Genomic DNA, 26,509 nt, shown 5'->3' on the forward strand with positions numbered 1-26,509 from the left:
TGCAAAGAGTTGTGGTCAATGGCTCAATGTTCACCTGGAGATCAGTAACGAGTGGTGTCCCTCAGGGATCAGTGTTGGGACCGGTCTTGTTCAACATCTTTGTCAGTGACATGGACAGTGGGATTGAGTGCGCCCTCAGCAAGTCTGCCGATGACACCAAGCTGTGTGGTTCAGTTGATATCCTGGAGGGAAGGAATGCCATCCAGAGGGACCTCGACACGCTTGTGAGGTGGGCTGATGCCAACCTCATAGGAGTTTAACCAAGCCAAGTGCAAGGTCCTACACCTGGGTCGGAGCAATCCCAGGCACAGCTACAGGTTGGGCAGAGAAGTGATTCAGAGCAGCCCTGTGGAGAAGGACTTGGGGTGCTGGTTGATGAGAAAAGTGAACATGAGCCGGCTTCATTGTGCGCTTGCAGCCCAGAAAGCCAACCGTATCCTGGGCTGCATCAAAAGGAGCATGATCAGCAGGTCGAAGGAGGTGATCCTGCCCCTTTACTCTGCTCTTGTGAGACCTCACTTGGAGTATTGTGTGCAGTTCTGGTGTCCTCAACATAAAAAGGACATGGAACTGTTGGAACAAGTCCAGAGGAGGCCACGAGGATGATCAGGGGGCTGGAGCACCTCCCGTATGAAGACAGGCTGAGGAAGTTGGGGCTGTTCAGCCTGGAGAAGAGAAGGCTGCGTGGAGACCTCATAGCAGGCTTCCAGTATCTGAAGGGGGCCTATAGGGATGCTGGGGAGGGACTATCCATTAGGGACTGTAGTGACAGGACAAGGGGTAACGGGTTAAAACTTAAACAGGGGAATTTTAGATTGGATATAAGGAGGAAGTTCTTTACTGTGAGGGTGGTGAGGCACTGCAGTGGCTTTCCCAAGGAAGCTGTGAATGCTCCATCCCTGGCAGTGTTCAAGACCAGGTTGGACGAGGCCTTAGGTGACATGGCTTAGTGTGAGGTGTCCCTGCCCATGGCAGGGGGGGCTGGAACTAGATGATCTTAAGGTCCTTTCTAACCCTAACTATTCTATGATTCTATGATTCTAAAGTATATTATTTGGTGGAGTAACAATATATATTCAAGGCCAGAGGCAGCTGAAAACACATGGCCTGGTTCACTAGTTAAATGCATTGTATGCTATAAGATTTCAGAGGCATTAGGAGCAGTTTATGATTTCTTTATTTTTACTCTTCTACCCTGCTACAGAATCTGACCTCATACTGACAAAATACAGGAAGCCACTAATTTCCATTTCTGCTGATATGCCATTCTGTTGTTAGCCATTCATTAGCATATCATTTAATTATGCTGAGATCTGCAGACATGATTGGGAATTCTGTGTTGTTTCTGAGGGCAAGCTAGTCCCTATGTTGGAGATTACGTTCAGTAACAATTTTTTGGTTTTATTCTTGAAACTTGCCAGTTCAGCTATTTGGTGGAAGCAAGCACAGAGGGAGATTACTGTTTGTTTTTGAAGTACACAGTACACTTACTTGCAAGATTAAGTACCTGATTACCCAATAAATTTTAATATAAGATATTTTACTCTGCAAGTCATTGTATTCTGGTACCTGACAGTAATGACTTCTTATATTTCCCTTATTTTTCTGATGATTCACAACTGTAATTATGGCAGCATAATATATACCCGGTGTTTTTCCAGATAAAACATGAAAAAACATCTTGAATATTAAAACAGCTTACCTGACCGTCCATCCCGTTGAAAATCCACATGGTACCATTCACCATCATTCACCTTCTTCTGCAAGGCTTTTATTTTTATAGTACCTGATCCCATGTCTAACAGCAGGTAGAGGTGGCCATCAAGCATTTCAATGGCAAAAAAGTCAACTTTCACCATCTGTGGGTGTTTGGCATCTTTTTGGTGCCTGGGTTTTCCATGACTGAATAGAATCAGGCCATTTGGCTCAGTTGTACGGAAGTCAAATGATATTGAGCCTGTTTTCTTGGCATTCCACTTTGGCAAAGAGATGAAAGACTCTGGTGTTTCAAATGTGATTGGATCTAAGGTTGCAACATTCTCACATTTAAATGCTACAACCCCATGAATCTTCATTTTAGGATCTCCTTGCTTGGCAAGTCGAGATAACTCCAACCTGACATCATTATTTTTATATACAACCTGCAAGCAAAGCAGAGAAGTTACAAAGAGGAACTTGACCATTTTAACCAAACAGATATAACCCTGAATCAATATATTATTTAAAGGATAATCATGATGGTATATGAATATGATAATTAACATACACACAAAATTAAATAACTATTTCCATTGACTAATGATTTAATAATGGTTTTCATTAAACCAAACAAAGTTGCTCTAAAAATATCCCTGGAGTTAATTCAAACAATCTGAAAGAATCTGCACATTATTTATACTCTCACTCACAAATTAGCTTGCATGGCCTTGAATGCTTAAAAGCCCTCTTCACACAGCCATTCTGCTATGTTAGAGAAGTATTAGATGATTTCTCCCTCTAAACCCTTCATCACTGTCTTAACTCTTCTGTCCCTTGACAGAAAATGCCCAAAGGTCAGACACCTTATGATTTAACATCTACTCAGTTTGTCCTTGGTGCTGAGGAGTAGCAGCATCCATGGCATTCATGAAGCTATAAAATAAGGAAACTAGGATCATACTGATGAAACCAGACAAAAACAGGACCATCTTTGAGCAGTTCAATTGGACAAAAAACAGACCCCCTTACATATTTTCCCTGACTGAAGAGTTTTCTGATAAAAATTCCAGATAATATTACCTTTAAATCCAACTGACTTCTACAGCAAATATTGCCACTTCAAATCACATATTTACTCTGCCCAGAGAATACCAACATGATACAACCATCTCCCCAGGGTTCTAGCCTTTACTGGGATATTCTGGGATTCTTGCTGTTTATGTTGTCCAGGATACAAGGACTACTTAAATGAAGCTCCTCAGTAGCTGAGGTGTGCACAAGTATTTTGTCAAAATTTTTCATTATTCAATAAATTATATACTTAAGCTAAAATATCACTGAAGAGTTGAATACGACTGCATGGAGACAAGCTAAAAACTTCCCTGTTTCTAAGGTTAAGCCTACATTAGAAAGCAATTTGGAGCAAAAGCAACAGCTAAGCAAATCAAAGCACTTTGTGCTGAGGCTTCTTCATCTACAGATGCAGATATAGATCATGTCTGGCCCTTGATCCAGTGTTTCAACTATACAATGTAGCCTGAAGCTGTTCAGGGGAACAACCTCTGGTTTTAACCTCATAACCCTATTACAGGTTAGAAAGTGCTTAATGAATACTTTGGGTACAGCTTCTGGATTCAGTTCCTCTGAAGCCTAGTTTGAATGCAAATGAAACCCACTGCAACATGCACCAAGTGAAAGAGACTGGAGATACACTGCAGATCTGTGCCACTGTTAGAAATCAAAATACCAGCAGACACAATCTAAGATGGCATACCCCAAAAGTGATAGTTGCTATTGAAAAACCATGTTTCAAGAAAACAGAACACTAATGAGATTATTGATAGATCCAACAGTTTTTTACTGTAGGAATTGTGTTCTTTCAAATTATGTCATTATCCACCCAGCAAATTGCTTCATAAGCCATGGCAGAATTATTCTACTGTATTCTAAAAGTCCATTTCTCCATCATAATTCAGAGTTCAGTACAACTACTGCTGTTCTCAGTGGAGCTGGGTCTCCAAAGAGAACAAAAAACCTGGCTTTGGATTCTTGACAGCAGAAGTGATATGCTGTCACAGAGAGGCAGGTAACGTGTTGCCTTCTTTGAGTGAAGACATCAGAAATGACTAGAATTGGACTAGCTGTAATCTTAAAGAATAACGTACTGGATTTGTATGTACCAAATAGCTCTGGGACACTTCAGGGATTGCAGATGACACAAAGGAATTCAGAAGAGCACTGCAGAATAAGCACATGAAAGTGATCTCTCGTAGGGGTGACTTTCTGTCTTTAAAGAAAGCCAAAGGGCAGAAGAACGCAGCAAGAAGCCAGTAGCCGGGCAGCAATATTACTTAAGGCATAGCTGGTACCATGAAACATTGGCCACCTTCTACAGCAAGAGGGATTTTGAAGAGCTTCCATCTCATTTGAAGGAGTTACAGGGGGCAACCTTTCTACAATAGACTGAAAAATGTTAAACGGAGACTAGAGGATATGATTCAAAAAAAAAAAAGGAACAAATGAGCTCTCATTAGAATTAAATCATGCTGTTGACAATGAAATTAACTAAGGCAATGAAGAACATGAGGAGAAAATACCCTTCAGTTGCTTACTGAACAAAGGTAAGTACCAGGACAAGTAAATGTACAAAAAGAACCTCTTGTTTATGGAAAAATTCAAATTGTCTGATATTAATGAAGCTGGTTGACCAAATAATAAAATTAGTAGTTAATAGCTATGTTAGAAAACCTGAGCAGGCAAACGGAGCTTGCCTTCATCTCTAGCACAGCTCAGTAGACCTTCAAGTCATTTATCAACTCAGAAACAATATAGTTCAAGGACCTGATGGACAGGGATACAGACAACAGTTCTCTTAACTCATCAACAGCTCTTTGAGTAGCTTAATATACAATATATGACAGAAAAACTCTTCTTTAATATTAACTCACTACATTCTCACTCCAATAGAGATGTGGATCCACAATTAGTTACGTGAATATAACTGAGTCATATTCAACCTTATCCTTCACAACCTACCAGTCAGTATCCTTATATTACCATGTACTTCCCTAGCATCTACTGGGCTGCCCCTGGTAGTGATTTATGTACTCTCGCACTCCCTCTCATACCTGGACAATAAGATTTTCCTGCACATGCAATTGCCAGCCCTAAAGGAATTATACTGTGCTATTAAGAGCACCCTGAATTTATTTTCTATTTACTGTATTCTTGCCCTTAAGTTAGGTTCGAGAATAAATTTGTTTTCGAGGAGAGAAAGGGAAGACCTACATACCTTTTTCCAATCAAGATAGGAGCTCCCTTTGCTACCATCTAGCCCAACCACCTGCTGGGCAATTTATATCACAGTGCTGAGTCTTAACAAGTTAAGTCCAGCTAAGAAACGGCAAATATTAACTTAAGCTCAGCACTCTTTAACATGGCCTGTGGGCAGATTTGAGCACAAGCAAAATTAATTTATGTTTCCCAAAGATATATCATGTATATAATTTATTGCCCAAGTATGCAATGAATTCTAGGAATGTATTAAGAATTCACTACAGATCTACAGTAATCCTGGCAGGTGTCTTCAACAACAAAAAAAAGCAGCTGATCAGCCAATGAACCTATATTAATAAAGCAGCAGTGTATGGATGTATGAATGATGCTGAGAAGAGGTGAAGGAGAACACAAGGAATTTACTGTTATGTTCATTATTAAGTTCAAATATAAAATTAAAAAGTTGACATGAAAACATTAATATCAACAGAACCATAGCATTTCTTTCTACTGACCCTATCCCATTAAATTTAAAGCCATGAAAGATGTGAAAGAATCCAGATTTAACACCATTTTCAAAGTGCAGTCCCTTCCGCATTAAAGATTTCTTTACTACGAGTGAAGAAACGGCATTACTCAAATATTTTAGAACACCAACTAACTCTGCTAGCAATACCCTTTCAAGCACTGTGATTAAAAGCCTTCAAAACACTATGAAGCATTTCTTTCAAATTACATTATTAAAACTGAACACAATCCTTAAGGACCTAATCACACCACCTAATTCTCAGCATCTAGGTTTCCTTTAGAACCAAAGAGAAACTACGAGTTCAGAGCACCTACATTATGACCTTGCTCTGAAGAATTCATCTATTTACTTAACTGGGACACAAGGAAAAAATAGTTTGATAAAGGCGATTTCAATCATTCCCATCTCCAAACATGTTAAATGAAAAAAGAATGATACATATCTTTACCATAAAAGAGTATTTTCACGTTTTCATGAAAGCTGGATCACCTAGTGCAAACAATAGCAGATAATTCATTAAAATGGAGACTAGTATCGTCCAAAATGGCTCAGGATATGTGCTGCTGACCTACAATTTTATGCTGCGCGGTGAAGTCAGAGGGAGATAACACACTGATGTCAGCATCATAGCAATGGGACTTAGAGTAAGTGAAGCCTAAGGCAATTTTATACGCTTGCTTTAACAGCCACTAGAATTTCCATGCTCATTGAGAACTACCTGGTACATACAGCACCACATTCCCTCGAAATCCAAATGCAAAAGTGACCATTGAGAGTTACCATGTTGGGTGGTGGGTTTTTTTGGCATTTGCTAGATGGTTTTGAACTAATCCATGAATGTCAGCTTCTCATTTTGCTCATGTGCCTCAACTCATTTCCAAGCTCCAGCAAAGACTATATCAAGAAACACAATAAACTACAGACTACTGACAAAACTTAGGGAGCCCCAGTTCAAATATCTGCAATGTGGTTTACTTCTGAGCACAATGTAAATGAAAGCACACAATATGAACGACAACAGCTACTCAATCCTCTAGGATTACTCAGCTTTACAAACCAGCTTTGTTTTGTGAACATAGAGATAAAGCAGGTATAATGAAAGCTCCAAGGAAATGGTATTCATTCTCAAATGCAATGGTTTTAATTTTCCTGAGGTGGATATATGTGCGTAGGCAGAGCGGTGCATTTAGAATGGGGGTCGTTTTGAGCACCAAAACAAAACCCAAGTGGCTATAGAATCCTACTGAGTGGGAGGTAGGCTCAGGACAACAGGACAGGGTTCCACAATGTTAGATACATAAACACCTGAAGAAAAATGACAACGTGTGCAATTTTTTACATGATGACTATGGTCTGGGAAACTGTCCTGCAAGTTTCAGCTCAAAAAGAAGTTGCTTAATAGAGCTGCGGTGGGAGAGGGGAGAATATCTAACCAACTGCACTGCTACAAGCCCTACAGAATATATGTATCTGGGAATTTTATGTTCTCCGGCCTCCTCTTGCTGTCCACTCTGAGCATCCGAAACTGTTGAGTGGAAACAGAGCACACATGACTCTCCACGCAAATTGGACTTGGCTCTTCCAGGGAGAAGGAATTGTTACAAGGGCCTGTAGTGACAGGACAAGGGGGAATGGCTTTAAACCGACAAAGGTGAGATTCAGATGAGATATGAGCAAGAAATTCTTTCCTGTGAGGGTGCTGAGGCCGTGGCACAGGGTGCCCAGAGAAGCTGTGGCTGCCCCATCCCTGGCAGTGTTCAAGGACAAGTTGGACAGGGTTTGGAGCAACCTGGTCCAGTGGAAGGTGTCCCTGCTCATGGCAGTGGGTTGGAACTGGATGAGCTTGAAGGTCCCTTCCAAACCAAACCAGTCTGTGACTATATGGTTGCAGATAACAGACAGGAAAGGCTATTGATTGCCCAAGTCCAAAACAGCACCAAACACCTCTTACGTTACCCAATCGGGGGGGGGGGAGACATTTAATAACTGGAAAGATATTGACTATATTAGGCCTGACCTCTCTCAGGGCAGTGGCTTCTGAAAAACATGAAAGAGACTTGTTCAAGACTAATATATCACTCATGTAGCATAGCACAATGTTCTACTGTTTATAGCATTAGATATCACAAGTATATTTCAGAATCTGACATACTCCCTACAGACAACTGTGTTCTACAAGGTAGGAATAAAAGAACCACTAAAACACTTTTTGCTATTAGAAGCCAGGACTAGGAAGCCAGGAACCTGGGTTTCACCTGCATCTGAAGGCCTCACAGAGAGCATCTCCTTGCGTCTGTAAAATGGACACACCATTTCCTCACAGGGTAGGAATTTGCATGAAGGTGGAAGTTTGCATTACCAACATCAGATCTAGTGGAGCTTCATTCAAAGTCTAAAAGGTCTTTTCCAACCTGTCTGATTCTATGACTGTATGATATTTACACACACTTTTCCCATAGGGTGTCACGATCCCCTCCCCACCCCCCCCCCATCCCCTTCCATACTCTTTTTGAGGAACATGGCTGGCAGTATAACAGAAAGAGCATGAGAGTATGTCACTGCAGAATACAGGGCACACTGGCCATTTAAACAGAGAAATAAAAGGTACCCAAACTGGTCAAAAGCTACACTCACTTAAAAGCGGGGCTTGAACAATCCATGTCTCAAGGTAAATGTGCCATGATGATACAGTCACTAGTGCTTTCATGCCACACTGAATGGCTAAGTAGGGACAATAAATTTGTGCTGTTTATTGTTTCTGTAACTAAGCAACATGGACTGGACTCATCTTTCTCAATATTAGAGGATATGTTGCACATCAGGCATTTTGAAAACTTCCGTTCACAGAAAAGAGACAAACTTAAGGCACACAAATAAATGTTCTATTTGAATTGCTTATTATCATATCCCTACGAATGCCAGGCAGACAAATGGATGCCAAAAAAAAGATGAAAAGTTAGCATAGTTATATGGAATCCCACTATGAATTCAATAATAGTCTGCAATGAACCTTCAGATGTACTATGTCAGAACCATCACTGTCCTAACCCCAAGGAAAAGAGCAGAAAGACAAAAAAAAAAAGGAAAAGAACAAGCCAAAAACCAGAACAACAAAGAGCTCAGAATTTGGTACAGGAGTGCTACCATAATCACTCTAAGGCAATAATACAGTCAAAAATGAATCCAGTACTAACAGAATCAAAGTAAAAAGTAATAGGTATACTGTGAATGTTACAGGGCACTCTTTTGAGAAACCTTTACTTGTTTTTCTTTAGATTCACTGTGCAGTACTGGGAAAGTCATCTCAGTTCCATGCATCAGTCACCTATTTGCAGAATTAATACCATTGTGATAGCTGAGCTTCAAGCAAACTGGTCTCTTCTGCTGAATTCTGAATGCTGATCTTAGAACTGTTTGTTTCCTTTCTCTCCCGCTTTGCCTGCCTGAACAGAGACATCTAAAGAGGATGCCAGGGAACGCTTTTTTATGTTCTAAATCACTAGCATATCATTCGACATGTTATATTAGCAGAAGTTAGCGGGGAAAAAAAACCCAACCTTGATAATGGGATTGTTATGTTTTTCACCCTGCTGTGGCCACAAGTCTTTTGAAGATCTTTTTTCCCCTCTTCAATTGACTATTTTGTTATTCCTTGTATGCCCTGTTGTCAGCTGCCAGACTGCTAAATGTTTCTCACTGTGGTTGCTATGCTTTCCATTTTTAAGAAACTGGTTCAAGGAGTGTTGGTTGGGGCTTTTTTTTTTATAACTTCCCATGGCAAAGACTCATAGAAATTTCTTGGCAACACCTATACTGCAGAATTTAGGAACAAGTTGGTTCCACAGAAGCTCAATCAGCTCCCAAGTAGGAACAAAGCCTTTCTGAAGACATAAGGCATGAAACAAAACCAAGAGAAACAAGAATCACTAAAAGGAGAACAACATGTATTATCTGAGGCAAAAGCAGCTTTGTGTTAGTACATTATAAGAAGTCTATGGAAGAAAATAGATGATATGCTGCCTCCAATGACTGTTTGGGGGGAAAAAAGGCCTACAAGAGACTCAACTGTTGTGCTGGATCTCAGCCTTTTCCTCCCCTTTCTTTCATGGTGCAGCAGAGTTACTAAAGACTGCAGAAGTCTCCTTCCCCATTAACCATTCCTGCCTAAACTCAAGCAGAAGAACTCTTTAGGGACCACAAGAAAGAGGTGATGTATGTCAGAACACAGCAATTACAATCGTAGGGTTCAAGCCTTATTTCTTCAGCATAACATTCATAATATGCTAAACATTTCCAATCCATTTAAAGCTTTAACTTCAAGGCCAGAAAATAGTGAAGAAACTTACGGGAAAAGACAAAAATCATGTAAATGTAAAAAAATCAATGTTCTAAGGAACATCTCAACTCATGTGCACCTGAAAGCACCGAGTTATCTTTATTAGGGTAGGAGTTATATAGGGGAAAAAAGGAAGTAGCCACAAAAGGGAAAAAAGAACGGGCAGCAAATTAAAGAGAAAAGCTAAAATGGACCCAACACAAAATCTAAGTTTGGAAGGTCAGTGATCTGAAGACAAACAAACCAAAACTTGCTTAAAAAAAAATAATCAATTACCAATATACATACCCCTGAGTGCCTGCAAATATTTGAACAAGTTTTTTTCCATATTAAACACATTTGAAAACATCCACAAAAACAACATTGGGCTCCAATTAAATGCAGAACATCAATTCTGCATATCCTTTGGTAAATGAGGGAGGTTTATTCCACCCCTCACTAGCTTTCCTTCCTTCCTTCAGCCTCTCACATCAGTTCATTAGTAAGCTGCCAACTTAAGGCTCTTAACCTTACTACTCCTACAGAATAATAAATACCCAACTGGCTTTTTCTTCCTATTTTCTCTCACCTGCGTAGGTTGTTCTTGCATCTAGCTGAATAGCCAGCCTTTGGCTGTGGGTGTTCCTGGCTGCTTTCTGTTTTGGACTCATCTGCTCTGTTTCCTGGTTTGAAAGAACCTTCTGTTCCACTGAGGGGAAAATAGACCTCTAATCCTAGGCTGAAATGCAATGCCTGTTGTGCGAACTATGGCCAGCCTTCATGTAGAAAGCATCCTTCCTTCCTTTTGAGCTCTGCTAGATGACTGTATGCTCAGGCAAGTTGGCTACTTGTTGACAAGCTACAAAAACTTTCCTTCTTCTGTACTAGGAGCCAGCATAATACATATCTAGGTTAGCAGCTCTCTGATTTTGGTTTCTAATACTTGATATAGTGACTGTTTATGCAGTTGTTGGCGAAATTCTGACCAACCCTGACTACAGACTGTTTTGGGTTGGAAAGGACCTTAAAGCTCATCCAGTTCCAACCCCCTGTCATGGGCAGGGACGCCTTCCACTAGAGCAGGTTGGTCCAAGTCCCATCCAGCCTGGCTTTGGACTCTACCAGGGATGGGGCAGCCAAAGCTTCTCTGGGCACCCTGTGCCAGGGCCTCACCACCCTCACAAGGAAGAATTTCTTCCTAATGTTTCATCTCAATCTCCCCTCTGTCAGTTTAAAGCCATTCCCCTTTGTCCTGTCACTACAGGCCTTTGTCAAAAGCCTCTCTTCAGGCTTTTTGTCGGCCCCTTGAGGCACTGGAAGCTGCTCTAAGGTCTCCCCAGAGCCTTCTCTTTTCCAGGCTGAACAAGCTCAGCTCTCTCAGCCTGTCTTCATTGTTAATGATGGGTAAATAGTAAAAAAATTAAAAGATAGAGGGGAAAAAAAAAAAAACAAAACACAACATAACCAAAACCCAAACCCCCACAATTCTAATTCCCACTCCCTAACTACAGTGCTAACTTGCCTTTCACTGGTAGAGTGACTTACACATTCCCAGAAGACATCCAGGAAAATTCTTCCCTACCTTCACCTGCAATTTCTTGTGAATCCTTATAATCCTTTCAACACATCATTTTTGCTTTCCAGTACTGCAACTTCAGTAACTATTCACATCAACATTTTAAAACTACCTTTCCTTTCTCAGGTACCCTTGGCAACTGGAAGCTAAGTTTTCTGTAGTACTTTTGCACACAGAGTTATTACTGTAACTCCAACACAACATACAGGGTATCAAGTTGCAAACTGTTTTTCAGAGGCAGCTTTTCCTAAGAGGTACACTGTAAGGCTACTGGGCTGTGTGGTCCTGTGAACTTCATCCTGTGCTTACGCTCCTTTTCTAAACAGCCTGTGTCTCCTGTAATGACAGATAAAAAGCAATCCCTGCACAGAGAAAAAGCGGGTCTGTTCCAACTCATACGCTCACCTTTGAAGTACACTATGTATGGCCAAAAGCAATTTGTAAATTTTCAAGAAAAGAATTAATTTAATTCATGGGATATTTCTAAAGCATCTTTTGTGTTTAAAGGCATCTTTGACCACAGCCTATGGGCCATGTTTATGTTAATACATTTTATTGAGGTTAAAGCTGACCTCCAAAATAAACTTGCTGAACTAATCCAAATATTTATTTTCATTATAATGACAAGGAACAGGGATGTATCTTGATTCTCAAGATGCGGCATCTCACTGCAGGGAGAGAATGCAGCAGAGTGTACTTCAGTATGGTGTTTAAAGAATGCGATTCTGCAGGATGACCTCCAAGCCCGAGACTTTGATGTTAGCTTAGTGCTAAAGGAACATCAGACAATAAAATCCCCTTTTGGTTCTGTACTAAAGACGTCCTCAGCCTCAAGGAAAATCAATTCTTTTGACAGATGATCAGTAAAAACATAATACTACAACAAACTTTGTCTAGTAACATTCAAGAAGAGCAGCTTGCCATACAAAATGGACTACTAACAAGTACCTTTACACAAGCCATTACTGATTTTTGTAATCTAATACATATGGAAACTTTCAGAAGTGTACTGTTCTGCGAATACAGGTTTCCTAAAATACTTCTGCTTACATAAAAATGCCTGCCACAATCAACACACTGAGAGTGTTTACTTGGAAAACAGTTTTGAGGAGCACCAATTCTTAGTAAAGGGCAGACAGTTCAGTCAGGCACTTCTCATACCCATGTCACTGCATACATCAATTGAATGTCTCAGTGATGTTCTGACATTTGGTTTCGTCTTTAATTATGATTTTTTTCTATTTCAAATAAACACTTCAAATATAGATTTTATAACAAGCATATTTTGAAATGTTTTGAAATATCACTTCAGAAAAGGGGGGGGGGGGGGGAAATAGGCTCTACCTTGGGCAACATTGTCAGGCAAAAAGGATATTCTATTTTCACTGAAACACTATTGGGACACCATACAGCACATGTGCTGAATAATGCACAAATAATCACAAAGAGTATACATAACATCTAAAGAAAGAATTCAGCCACATTTAAACTGCTACTGCCTGTGTTCATCTCAGTGTGACTCCATTAAAAACAAACAAACAAACAACTATACAAAGAGCCATAGCCTGCGTTACCTTTGAAAAAGTTTACCAAAATTATTTTCAAGATTCTCCTGTCTGTAGTGGGGCCTTAGTCCCAGGGACACCATGATTTACTGGTTAAAGACTCCAATAAAAACCTATTACAGAAGCACCGAATGGTCTGGACTGGAAGAGACCTTAAAGCTCATCCAGTTCCAGCCCCCTGCCACACACAGGGACACCTTCCACCAGACCAGGTTGCTCCAAGCCCCTGTGTCCAACCTGCCCCTTGAACACTGCCAGGGATGGGGCAGCCACAGCTTTTCTGGGCACCCTGTGCCAGCGCCTCAGCGCCTTCACAGGGAAGAATTTCTTCCTAATGTCTCATCTCAATCTCCCTCTGTCAGGTTAAAGCCATTCCCCCTTCTCCTGTCCCTACAGGCCCTTGTCAAAAGCCCCTCTCTAGATTTCTTGTCAGCCCCTTGAGGCATTGGAAGTTGCCTGGAGGTCTCCCCGGAGCCTTCTCTTCTCCAGGGTGAACAAGCTTTATATTTCCTTCCTTTCTGTGAAGGGTTCTGCATTACCAGGTGGACATCCAACACTCATAAACGACAGAAATGACAGCTTCACAGAATATGAACACTCCCTCAGCCATCTCCTGAAAGCTTCAGCTTAGAAATTAAAGGAGAATATTCAGAGCATGGGCTCTATTTTTGTGCCATTTTGTTTCCAGAACCTTTCAGGGCTGTTACCCATACGTATAAGTGACTGCGTTTTCAAGCCCAAAAGGTGCAGATAGCTTTCATAGTACACATGGATATCCAGTATGCACAAACATCATATAAGACCTTGGCCCAACATTCAAGTATTACTTCAAAAATAAGGCCCTCTCTTTAGAACCCAGCCAGTTTTTTATATAAGAAAAGCTAATGACTGAAAGGCTACATGCAACAATACCATGTGCTATTTAAAATTCTGAGGTGAAAAAAAAGATACTTAAAATGAAGTTCTGGATTAGAATCACGAAATGGTTTGGGTTGGAAAGACCTTAAGATCATCTAGTCCAACCCCCTGCCATGGGCAGGGACACCTTTCCACTAGACCTGGTTGCTCAAAGTCCTGTCCAACCTGGCTTTGAAAATTAATCAAGACCTGATTAATCAGATTAAAACTGTTTCCAAACTGAGCTATAAGAAAATTGGTTAATAGCAAATCCTTAATTTCTGAGTCAAACTTTAAGCTTTCTTTCAGGCAGTGCAAGAATATTTAAAAACGAATCAGTACAAATTCAGATGATGAGGATTCTAAACTGAACATCTCAAAATGTCTTCTTTTCCTCCTCAAGTTCATCTTGACAGAAGCAGCATAGCTGACCTGAGAAAAAGCAAGTTATGACCAGTAAGCCAGTGCAGGATCTTTTTTACATTCCTCCCTCTAGGACCTCTCTGCACAGTCCCCTCTCTGAGTATGGCAGTATGCTTTCAAACGCTCAGCTTCGAGACTAAAATTCTTGGTATTAATAATCATTGACTCAACAGATACAGCAGTTTCATGGTAGGATTTCTACTGTAAACCAGGCTATTTCTAGATCTGTCTCCCAGGAATGACGAACTTGACAACTTCTATACTTCCTAGCAGCTTCCTCTAAGCTTATAAGAAAAGAGAGGATAGCATACTGACTGACTTATACTTGCAGTATCTGCTCTTAACCAACACTTAGCTGAAGTTTGATGTTTACTTCATATCTGAGTAAGAGATTGCAAAACATTATCTTTTTCAACTGCATAACTGGCATAATGAATTACACTGCAAGTTTCTATGACTAACCTGGGACCAATTTACAAAACATCTTTAGGTAACAAGTTTTATAGGTTAAGGGTTTGGGGTGTTTTGATGAGGGAAAAGAGATTAAAAAAATTGTGCTCCTGGTTATATCTGCTATTATTTTTTAGCCAAAGCAAGACTGATTAGAAGGTTTCTTACCAGTTTCAGTACCTCAGCATTTCAAGTCTTGATAAGAATGGAACTTCCAAACACAGATACAAATAACTAAGACACCAGCAAATTTGTATGGGCTATGATCTTCACAACCAGTAGAGGTCACAGCTGACATCAACATACACTTCCTTTTTTAGACTAATACATATTTACAGCTGCAAATACCTGAAAAACTGACTATGGACTAGGAATTCAAGCATTCTAGCAAACTGTTTGTATTTAAAAAAAATATGAGATACCCTGAAAATTTCCCTGACAGAGGGGAGATTGGGATGAGACATTAGGAAGAAATTCTTCCCTGTGAGGGTGCTGAGGCCCTGGCACAGGGTGCCCAGAGAAGCTGTGGCTGCCCCATCCCTGGCAGTGTTCAAGGCCAGGTTGGACGGGGCTTGGAGCAACCTGCTCTAGTGGAAGGTGCCCCTACAAAGGGGTTGGAACTGGATGAGCTTTAAGGTCCCTTCCAACCCAAGCCAGTCTGGGATTCTATGATTCCATGAAAATACAATCCTGCAAGCAACCAGAGATATTAAATTCCTCCAAAACATTAAGCAGGGAAAAAAACCATTCATTTACTTTCATTATATAGAATTCTGAGAAAGAAATTACAGATGCTAGAACAAATCATCTGGATCAGTAATCACTATTACAGTTAATCTGTTTTCTAGTGAACAAATGAAAACAGGAGACTTCAGCAGCTTTCAACAGATTCAGCTGCTCTGGATCAGCTTAGATCCAGAAAAAGGTAGGAGAGTACAGCTCTGTTAAGTGACATGAACACAGCAGTGGCTGACTGCACCTTGTATCATGTAAAAACCATGTGTACACCGAGCACACGGGATGAAAAGGGAAGAAGACTGAATTTGGTTTTCCACCTTTTGAACATAAAATTAGCACTATCCATTCAAACTGCCTGGAAAGGAACGTGCTGTCCTTATGGTAATTATTTTAAGTATCCCTTCTAGAGGCTCAAGAAATCCCCAGTCATTTGCAAGCTCTGGCATCTCCGCACACGCAAAGTAAAAACAGAAAAGGGGACAAAGGGCATGAAAACAAAGAGGTTCACAGTGACTGAACAATGGTGTTGCTGAAGGGACCAAAACATCTTGATGAGTACTTTCAGGTGTTTTCCTCTTAGGAGTAATATATAACTGATAAATTAATACACATCACTTCCAGCCTCCACAGCAGGAGACCTACATCAGAAGTTTATGAAAACTGAAGGCTATTCTGTATGAAATAGGTGTCCTTCCTTCTGGTATTTCAAAGGGTAAATGTTCAGAGCATTCTCTGTGCTGGAGAGGAATTAGTTCTTGAAACTTCCCCAGCCTCTTTTGATTGGATTCAGCTTGTGCCTATGCAAAGCATACACAGGTACTGGAAAAAAAATACTGTTACCATCTGGGAGACAAAGTGGTTTTTCTGAAGTTCAGATTTTTTAAGAAAGTACATTCCTAAAAACTTCAGTGCTCATTCCCTTAAGATCATTGTAAGTTGTCCATTTTTTTAAGTCAATATTAGTATCCAGAAAACTCAGAAATCTCAGAATGTAGGAAAAAACAGACTAGGATTAAAGGATGAAATCATGATCACGGTGAAATCACTTCCAGAATTCCCTCCCCAAACACCCCTCCTTGCCAGGACGCAAACATCCTGCATCTTACACACTCCCCCTACTTAACCCTCCTCTTTAAGACACAGTATCTCTCCAAAGTGTAATGAATCATGTATATAAAATACTGTTACAGGATACTGATGAACACAAACTCACTATGATCTGCTGAGTAGGATATATGGGAAATGTTACAGAACTTCTTTGGATGAGCAAAAATCTGTAACACATCTCTTAAATGATTCACAGAAATGACTTGTAGAAAACCTATTAAGTTCTCCAGCATAGCTCTCCAGGAACAGCATGTTTCTCCATAGAGTAGCTATTGTTTCTTTATACAATCTCCTCTAGTATCCTAGTGAAGACTGAGACAGGGCTTTTACCAGTACCTTTGGGAAAGTGCTCCACTACGTAAACTATTCTCTCACTGTCAATCATTTTTTACCTAATACTCAGCCAATCTGAATTTTCACTTTAGAAATCCCATTGCATGACCCCCCCTTGTGCTTCTGTGCTTTAGCATTTATACTCTTCAGATATTTATAGTTACTGTTAAGGAAAAAAACCCAGACATTTTCCCTCAGCAGATCCGTTTCTGTGCCTGAATGCTGCCTGTCTCTCTTGGAGTGCAGTATTTCTTTGCACATTACAAATAACGGTTAATTCATTTTCAGAGAAATTAACAGATGTTGTTGCTGGGGAAAATAAAAGCCCATACAGAAAACTCCTTCCCCACCCCGCACACTTCCCTATGAACAACACCCTCACCCCCTTAATTTGCTGTTACATCATCAAAAAGGGTTTATGGAACTGAGTTTTTCAGTTAAGGAAAGCAAACAATTACCAGCAAAATATTTTGCAGAGAACAATAACTTTAGATATAATTATTTTGGATACCTAGTCCCAAACACAAATTATTATTAACACACTGTATTAGCAAAACACAGTATGCAATCAAAGTACCTTGGAGATGAGGGATGCTCTGGTGATCTTTCCATTTCAAACGCTTCAGAACAGATGCCTTAAAAAGGGAAATCATCTTGCTTTCCCTCCCTTTCTTCCTTATTGCCTCTTAACTTCAGTAGAGCCCCGATCTCAGAAACACATATACAGCACCTTTCATACTCCAGATATCATTGTCTTTGTAGCCACCTTTTAAGTATTGGCATACTGTGATGAGGACCCCCCTACCCAGAGTCATCTCTTCCCCAGGGAATAAAGACCTATCTCCTTCAGTGTCTCCCTTCTGACACCTCCAGTTCAGCATCATCAGCAAACTTGGCGAGGGTGCTTTCTATCACAACATTAGATCACTTATGAAGATGCTGAAAGGTTCAGGGCCCAGCATTTACTGATCCTTTTGGGACCCCACTTGTGACAGGCTGCCAGCCTGAGTGAAAACCATTTATTACCACCCTCTAAGCTCAACCCGTTAGCCAATTTCCTACCTACAACACAGACTACCCATCTAATCTGTCTTGCTCCTTTGTGTAGAAGGCAGCCATGTGAAACAATCCCTCAGGCTTTGCTGAAGTCCAGGTAAACAATATCCACTGCTTTGTTGAAGAAGGTGATCACATTAGTCAGTTCCTAGGTTTTGCCTAATTTTATTTCTCATCTGCTTTCTGTAAACACTTATCCACCTTATTCAGGTTAGTATTTCTTTATATAACTTCTGAAGCATTTGGCAATCATGGAATGGTTTGGGTTGTAAGGGACCTTAAAGTTCATCCAATTCTAACCCTCTTCTACAGGCAGGGACACCTTCCACTAGACCAGGTTGCTCCAAGCCCCATCCAGCCTGGCCTTGAACACTGCCAGGGATGGGGCAGCCACAGCTTCTCTGGGCAACCTGTGCCAGGGTCTCACCAGCCTCATAGCAAATAATTTCTTCCTAAACCATCCCTGTAAAACCCGTCATGAAGCCTACATTCATGTGCTTCCCCATTCATCACTGTCATGTTTGGTTTCATGCTCCAAGTACTTAGACCCACAGCTGAAGAGACTCTACAATCCTTAACCCATGATCTAACTTTGAGCTTCCCTGTCAAAGCTGCTTTAAGTACTCACCTTTCATATCGCATCCCTTTAGGAAAACAGATATCCCAGAAGGTCATCTATTTCTAACCCAAACTCTTCCTTTGAAAACCTGCAGAAAAACACACTGTGCTCTTCTTCATTCTAGCAAAGTACACTGATAGTCCTCCTTGATTTTAACTTTGTTTTTGCACTGTTCTTTACTCACTGTAGTTATTTTCTGTTCACCCTGAAGTTTATAGCTTTTAATCAATCAGCAAATTGTATTCCTTACTAACATGAACCAACTTTCTGGTCACTAATGATGTAGCTCTCCAAATTTCCCCATTTTCACTCACTTCCTTTCATGTCAGCAGGAAATGGATTCAGGATGTCTCTTTCGGCATCCTCTGCTTTCCATCTGACTTCCCTGTAATTTATGAATTTCCTTGCTAATTTGCTGAAAGTGCTACTCAGATGTAGTTAAAAACGTCCCATGAGCATCCTTTGATATGGAATATCTTCAGAAGAGACAGAATTTCTTCAGCACTTGAAATATGTCTACTGTTAGTTTGCTTTGCTTGTATTTCTTCACAGGAAAATTAGTCAGTAGTTTCCTAGCACTGCATTTTTAAATATCATGCCAAGCCATTTACTTGTTGCATTTCTGTTTGCCCTATACAAATTCTGTTACACTAATGTATACCCACATCCATTAAAAAAAACTACCTCATTAAGTTCATCTGAACCACTAATGGAGTCCATATATACTTCCATGGCAAACTCACTTGCTCTTCTGGGGCATTTCTCTATGTACAGCAAAGGTGCTTCATGGCTCTTAACACTTTTTTTCACAGTACCTCCATCTTCTCACTTTTACTGTGATACTGAATATATAAGTCAAGTTATCTGAATTAAGTAACATTTCCTTTACTGTCTTCACTACTTAAAACACCACTTAACAAGACACACAGGATTTGAATTCAGGAAGCAAGTAGCACACATACTCACATATTTTCATATTCATTGTATTAATTTATACTAATCTAGTTACTACTCTGAGTATCCTGAAAAATCTCGATGTACTTTAGAAGCATAATAAATAAATGTGCCATTCAACATTCTGACCACAGCCAGCCCAAAACTGATGGGAGTTTTTGTTTCAGTTTGAGATTTTTTTTTTGAAGTGTCAATCAAAGATTTTCCACAGTAAAGTCTTGCTATAACTCCTATTAAGTCAGTGGGAGTTAGTGTCAATTACATCAGACTATGAATCACAACTAATTAGATGGAGATCTGTATATTAATCAGGGTAGGAGATTCAGGAAAACACACTGAGATATAACAGCTAAATTCTGAATGTGCATACTTAAAAGCCAGTAGTTAAAATATTATACCATGTACTCAAATAGTCTGCTTATATTCGTGTTTATTATGTTGTTTGACTGGAAACATAGATTTATTCCAGACAGAAAATGGAACCTTTAAGTTAAAAGGTTCCTGATAAGTTTAAGAACCTCAGAAAAAAAATCTTGAAGGGTTCCTGGTGGATTATCAGCTAAACATGAACATTTGGTAGTGCAACCTGAACAGAAGAGGAATATAAATTGAACCAAAACAGGAAAATGAAGGATGAAAAAAGTTAGAGAAGAAAATCAGCAATAGTGAAGACTGGAAAATATACTTTGCAGAAAAATATAAAGCATTCAGAGCATGAGACCTGACAATGAAGTAGGCAACTGTCACAGTTCAAAAGTATACACATAAAGTAGGTAACAGAGGAAAATACACTGAAAGTAGATTAAGTCAGGTGTGAAGATCCACACTTGGAAAAAGGAGGCCATTTAACCACTAGAAATATTTCCTGTCACATGTAGTAGATTCCATATATTTTTATATATATATATATATATATATATATATATATATATATATATATAAAAGTGGAACAGTGACAATCAGTACAGTGGCTACTGGATCTGAGAAAAACTACTTCAACTAAATCAAATGACCTCATTTTGTACAGGAAGCCACGTCAGATTATCAGTCCTCAGAAACTGTGACAGTTTCAATTAACAGAACATTAAAGGACAGGGATAATCTTAAAGACTACGAGTGTCAAACTTCTGGTTAAATTTAATACAGATAGAAATAGGTCAACATAGCTAAAGATGTCACCATACTTGGTTAATGCTAGCTGAATAAATCACTGTTGCCTACCGAAAGCCCCTGCATTCTTCTGCCAACAACAAAATAACTTTCTGCTTTGCAAAGATCTATGGCTTCAGCCATACAAAAATTTCATAGCATTTTGCAACCTGGAATTATCCTCCCATATGATGCACTATGTGTATTAGCAGAAAAGAAGCCACAGAGAATCAAGTGTGACAAAGCTTCAGGTTAGGTAAGAAGCAGCATTTAACACTCTGCAAAGACACACAGATGCTTCATGAGCACCCTGCAAACCAATTTAACCATTACACATAGGAATTTCAAAAGCAGTATCTGGAAATGTAGGTTCCAGATTCCTCATGACCATAATGCCTCCTTAAACATGAGCACCACGTTTATGTATCACAAAAGAGACAGTGCTCCCTCTACTTAATGACTGAAATGTTCTTTGAGTGCATTGTTATAATGGCAGCTTTGATTCTGCATTGTTGAGATCAGTGGAAGCTTCTCCATTTTCTGAGTGCTGGCAGCATCAACTCCAATAACAAAAAAATATCAAGTAATGCATTACAGAAATAATGTAAATACCATTTATTCTGAGGGAAGGTAGGCAGATGATATGTGTGAGTTTACACCTTTCCTCAAATTATTCCTGGATATACGTTCATAAGAGCCTCTGACTGTCCTCTGCTAAAGTTCAAAGTCTACCAGCCAGCAATCAAATTTTAATGCAAAGGATTCACTCTCACTAATACTGGATTCCCACAATTGCAATATAAATCTACCACTCTAAGTGCAAAAACTTTCCAGCTGTTTTAAGAAATGCCATAGCAGAAGTCCTCTTTGAAACCCAACATCCTTCAATCCACACTTTCTGAAATATTCCTGGATTCTGCAGGTGACTCAATTGACAATGAAAAGAGGCAAAAGTGAGAGCTACCCAATGCTAATGCACCCCATTGCATCCCAAAGAGCAAAGGGACAGACTGCTTCCCTGAAAAAAGCTGTAGGGGTTTAGGGTCGGTTTGGGGGTTTTTGTTTTGAAGGGTTTTTTTTACAGGTGACAAACTATACCCAGTAACCTCTTTCACATTTAAATTGCAAGCAGCCATACTAACATTACCACATGTAGAAACCTTTTATTCTATAGTACAACTTTCTTTTGGAAGAAAGAATCAACCAGGTCTACTGCAAGGTGTCCCTGCCCATGGCAGGGTGCTGGAACTAGATGAGCTTGAAAGGTCCTTCCAACCCAAATCATACCATGATGCTATGAAAAGTGCTGAGCAAGGAACTCAAGTGGGACATATCCCTACTTCACATTTGGGTATCAAATTTGTAGCATTAGATGGATACGTAAAAGCACAGACGCTTCTTTCTGAAAGGCAAGTCTAACGTATTCTAGGAAATAGGAATGATCTCTCCCTGTATCAATATAACACCAACCTTACTTAATTAGGTCCCATTATGCCTTGCATACCTATTTAAGGAAAGCCATGTGGTCATCAGGCAAAGGTGTTACTGAGAAAACTGTCACGGCTATGAAAATGAAGTGCTACGCTTTATTCTCTATCCATAACAACATGAACTCTAACATCATTCAGGACATGTTTGCAAATGCTTTCTTCACAAACTTATGGTCAATGAAGAGAAACATCTTTACAACATCTAAGGCCTTGCCTGCTTTCACTGAAATAAAAAAAAAATCTCTTTGATTAAAGCTACATCTTTCTCCCTCTATTAAACAGACATACAGTAAAATCATAAGTCATCAAACTTTAGAACAAGTTATTGCCAAAACCAAGAAGTTCAAACAGGAAAGAATTAAGGTATTCCTTATTTTACTATCTGCTGATAAAGCTTTATTCTTCCCCCCACCAAATGAGGAAATTCCTTGTGCTACATGTAACTCTCATTCCAAGAATGTTAAAAAGCAGAATAACATGACAGAGGCCCCCTCTTCTTATATTAACTTAGATCTTGATCTGAGTTACCTTGTAAGACAGTAGAGTTCCACTGACACAAATCTAATCTTAATTAGAATTACAATTAATATTTTAGTATTAGATTTAATCTTCATTAGCTACAGATGCAAATGTTATTAAAAAGCTTCAGACTAAATCTTCATTTCTATTCCATCATATTTACTACTACTGAACTTCTTGTCACTGGATATACCAAACTGAATGAAGCAGAAAACACATTCCAATTCTCAAAGGTGTTTTTTTCCCCTCATTTTTTACCACATTAAGGTAAAAATGCTTCACTTGGATATACTCAAGTGTATTACCCTAGTTATACCTGTTGATTAAATACCGCTGGTTACTCTCCATATTACAACTCTATTTTTAAAGTTGCTTAAAAAAAAGCCTGTGATCATGAATAGTTCACTCTGTTAACTATGGAACAGTGTAGAATGCACAAACACCAGTTCAAGTTTTTCTTTATGAAATAAAATTTCCAGACATATCATGCTCAAGTTACTTCATTGCTCCCTGACTAAAATGCACAATATGAGAGGTAGCTGATATGCATTATAGGTGCAGTAGCTAAATCAAGAAGTCGTCAGAAGAACCACTGCATGAATTTCCTCTGGCATAATTTCAGTGATATCCCTATGTCACCAACATTTTAGGTATTTCAAATCAAACTATTTCAATGGAAATATGTTGCAAAAGCAGAAGATTACAAATAACCAAGAGATAAAGACAATGTCATACAAAGCAGCAAGAAACCAATACAGAAATTCAAGAGTGTAGGCAGAAAAATCTTCTTGTCAAATCTTTGGACCGTAACAGCTAATAGGTAAATGTCAGAAAAAGGGGGAGGAAGAAAAGACACAGCTAATATACCCAAGGAAGCCAACAGCTATTAAAAAATATTAATAGTAAACTACTGACAAGTTTTGTCTTGTTTAGAAAGAAAGACTGTAACACAGCGAGCCTACTTAAGCTGCTAAGTAGAGAAGAAAATGAACAGTATTACAGAACAGAAATCACAAAGTAAATCAACTGGAAAGGCTTTTAGGTATTTTCTACATAACTGGGAGCACATATAGGAAACAGTACAATACTTCAGAAGAATACATGCCTGCGCCGTTCTGTCCATTCAAAACTACATTATATAAACAGGCAATATTTTTTAAACACACTAAAATTTTGACATGAACTCCCCAGGAATCTGCTCTCATTCTAACTGTCAGTTGCTCCTGTGACATCTGCAGAAATGTAGAATCATTTAATAGTTGAAAAAAGGTTGCTTTGATCCTGGGAAGTCAGACAAACCCTCAGATTTGCTTTGTATGCACTGGAGTAGTATTCAATATTTAACAGCAGAAGCCTGAAAGAAACCTTTCACAGTTTAAAAAATGATCCATAAAAACAAAGCAAAAAGACCCAAAGAGAAACAAAATCCTTCTTTACAGTCTGAAAACTTTCTTCAGTATTTATTCAATAGGTTCACATAGAGAAAATTGGCTTAAGAGAGGGGAAAAAAAAGTCAGCTGAAAAACTCTTCAGTTCAAGATTCAAACCAAAATCGGTGTCATTACTTCAATATATGGAATCTATCATCCACAAATGTGTTTTATTCTTCTCCTATAGCACTCCTTCACCCTTTAACACCTTTCAACAGACAGGGAAAAGGATGCTAGAAACACTGCTCATTCAGAAAAATCACCCTGTTCTCAATCAATACCAATTCAGAAGGCTGGTGCTCTTGCTCACATTAAATAAAACAGCACGTCATAAAAAAATCCATTGTAAATAATTCCATCCATTCCAATGGGCACAATCTCAGTGTGACATGCAAGAGTACTGGGCTTCAGACTGCAAGATTTAAAAATGCTGCAACAGTGGTCATTTGAGAGTATCATAGCTGGCCCTCCCTTCTTAGTTACAGAATTAGGGAGAACAGCTTTAAACTGACAGAGGAGGAATTTAGATTAGAAATTAGGATGAAGTTCTTCCCTGTGAGTGTGGTGAGGCCCTGTCACAGACTGCCCAGAGAAGCTGTGGCTGCCCAGTCCCTAGCAATGGTCAAGGCCAGGTTGAATGGGGCCTGGAACAACCTGGTCCAGAAGAAGGTGTCCCTGCTGGTGGCAGGGGGTTGGAACTGGATAAGCTTTAAGGTCCCTTCCGACCCAAACCAGTCTCTGATTATATGAAAAGAGAGTAGGACTTTGGAAGTATCTTTTATCTTTGGCTATTTTTGGAGGGCTATAAATAACAGAATCTGAATGCTTTTTCTTAATAGGACTAAACACAAACTGCAACTGTTTCAAACTTGAAATGAACCCACATTATCTACAGTGAACAAAGGAGAACTGAAAAACCATTATTAGCAGGGACCCTTAGAAAACAGAAGGAACTTGGAGCAAATACAGACCATGTGGCTTCACCGTATAAAGCTAGGTAAAATGTTCAGATATTAACCTTTATGTTCATCTGTTATTTGAGAATGTTCCCATTGAAATGGGCAGTGGGTTTATGCGTGTTCCTGTCTTTTGTTGTCACCACTGCACTCTGTAGTAATGTCTATATAATACTGAGACAATAGACATTTCTTATACTGCCCCACTCTCTGAATTTATTTAGTTCATGTCCCAACACTTGCATTTACTTTGAAGCTCCATTTATTAATAGCTTTGTAATTCTTTACTGGGGCATTCATTTGGCAGAAATCCAGTGTACACACAGTATTATTTCTTTTTTACTTTGTAGCTGAATAAAATGCAGCATCCCCAAAAAAGCATGTGTGGCACGCATGTTAACAGCACAGCTCTGCCAGGGTGATACTAAGGCAGTCACCTCAAGCCAGAACATTTTGTACACATCTACTTAAACCAGAAAAGCAACAATAGGGGTGGGTGAGTATTAAACGTTAATACTTACATGTAAGTCACAAAGCAAAAGACAGAACCAGTCCAGAAGCCCTGTCATCATGATCTTGGTCATTAGCCACGCTTTTGCTAGCACCATTATATCAGCCTAACCTATGCAAACTTTACACAGTTCCATGCCTGCAGCAGGAGAGATGGAAAGGCTGTCCCTTTCACAGAGAGTAAGTTGGAGATGACCATACTCACCTGAGAAGGTAGCAAAGAAATTTTATTTTCCTGAAGAACTAAACATTGTCTCCCATATTGTGAACACCAGATCAGGGTGTCTGCCCATAAAAAGTGCCTGTCACTCATCTGCGAGAAGCCACCTTTGACCCCAAAGCATATTCTAAAAGCAACAACCTGCCTGGTTACCAAGTAACACTGTTTCTGGAAAACTACATCATTTCCAGCTACAAAACTGAGAAAAAGCTGTTTCTGTCAAGAGAAGAATGCCTGTACTCTAAGAGGAGCACAACACGAACAGCCCCTCAGCAGATTTCAATTTGGGAACAGGAAGACAGTGTATCAGACATTCCAGTCATTTTCCTGCTAGCCAAACAAGGAGAGACACACCGCACACATACCTTTCAAACACTAATAGGTAGGGGCTGCTGCTCATTATTTAATTGCTAGAGACTTAAGCAAGCAAAAATCTGAGTGAAGTACCATACCACCATAACTCCTGACTTAAGTACAAAGAATCAGTTCAAAGGCTAGTCTGCCAGCAAAGGGAACCCAAAAGATGTTGCGAGTACTACACAAGCAGCATGCCCTCAGCTTCATGTTGAACACCAGAAGCCCTGGCCAGACCACCTAGATGTTTTGATGAAGAAGTTCATCATGAGAGTGAGTGAATGAATGAAATCTATGAGAGTAAAAGCGTGACCTGATAAAATAATTTACTTAGAGAGTTTGCTA

General features: G+C 39.6%; 1 protein-coding gene across 24 annotated transcripts in view; it reads right to left on the reverse strand.

Annotated features, from left to right (window-relative positions):
• Positions 1–26,509, reverse strand: part of NRXN1 (neurexin 1) — a 682,391-nt gene that overhangs the window by 424,002 nt on the left and 231,880 nt on the right. For all 24 annotated transcript variants that reach the window (XM_062605796.1, XM_062605795.1, XM_062605797.1 and 21 more), the window contains one exon: positions 1,703–2,141. In XM_062605796.1, the coding sequence (XP_062461780.1) occupies positions 1,703–2,141 (439 nt within the window). The remainder of the gene's footprint in view (positions 1–1,702; positions 2,142–26,509) is intronic.

Source organism: Pezoporus occidentalis, unplaced genomic scaffold, assembly GCF_034315485.1.
Source record: "Pezoporus occidentalis ecotype Australia unplaced genomic scaffold, CSIRO_AGI_Poc_V1 ctg93, whole genome shotgun sequence".
Taxonomy (NCBI): Eukaryota; Metazoa; Chordata; class Aves; order Psittaciformes; family Psittacidae; genus Pezoporus; species Pezoporus occidentalis.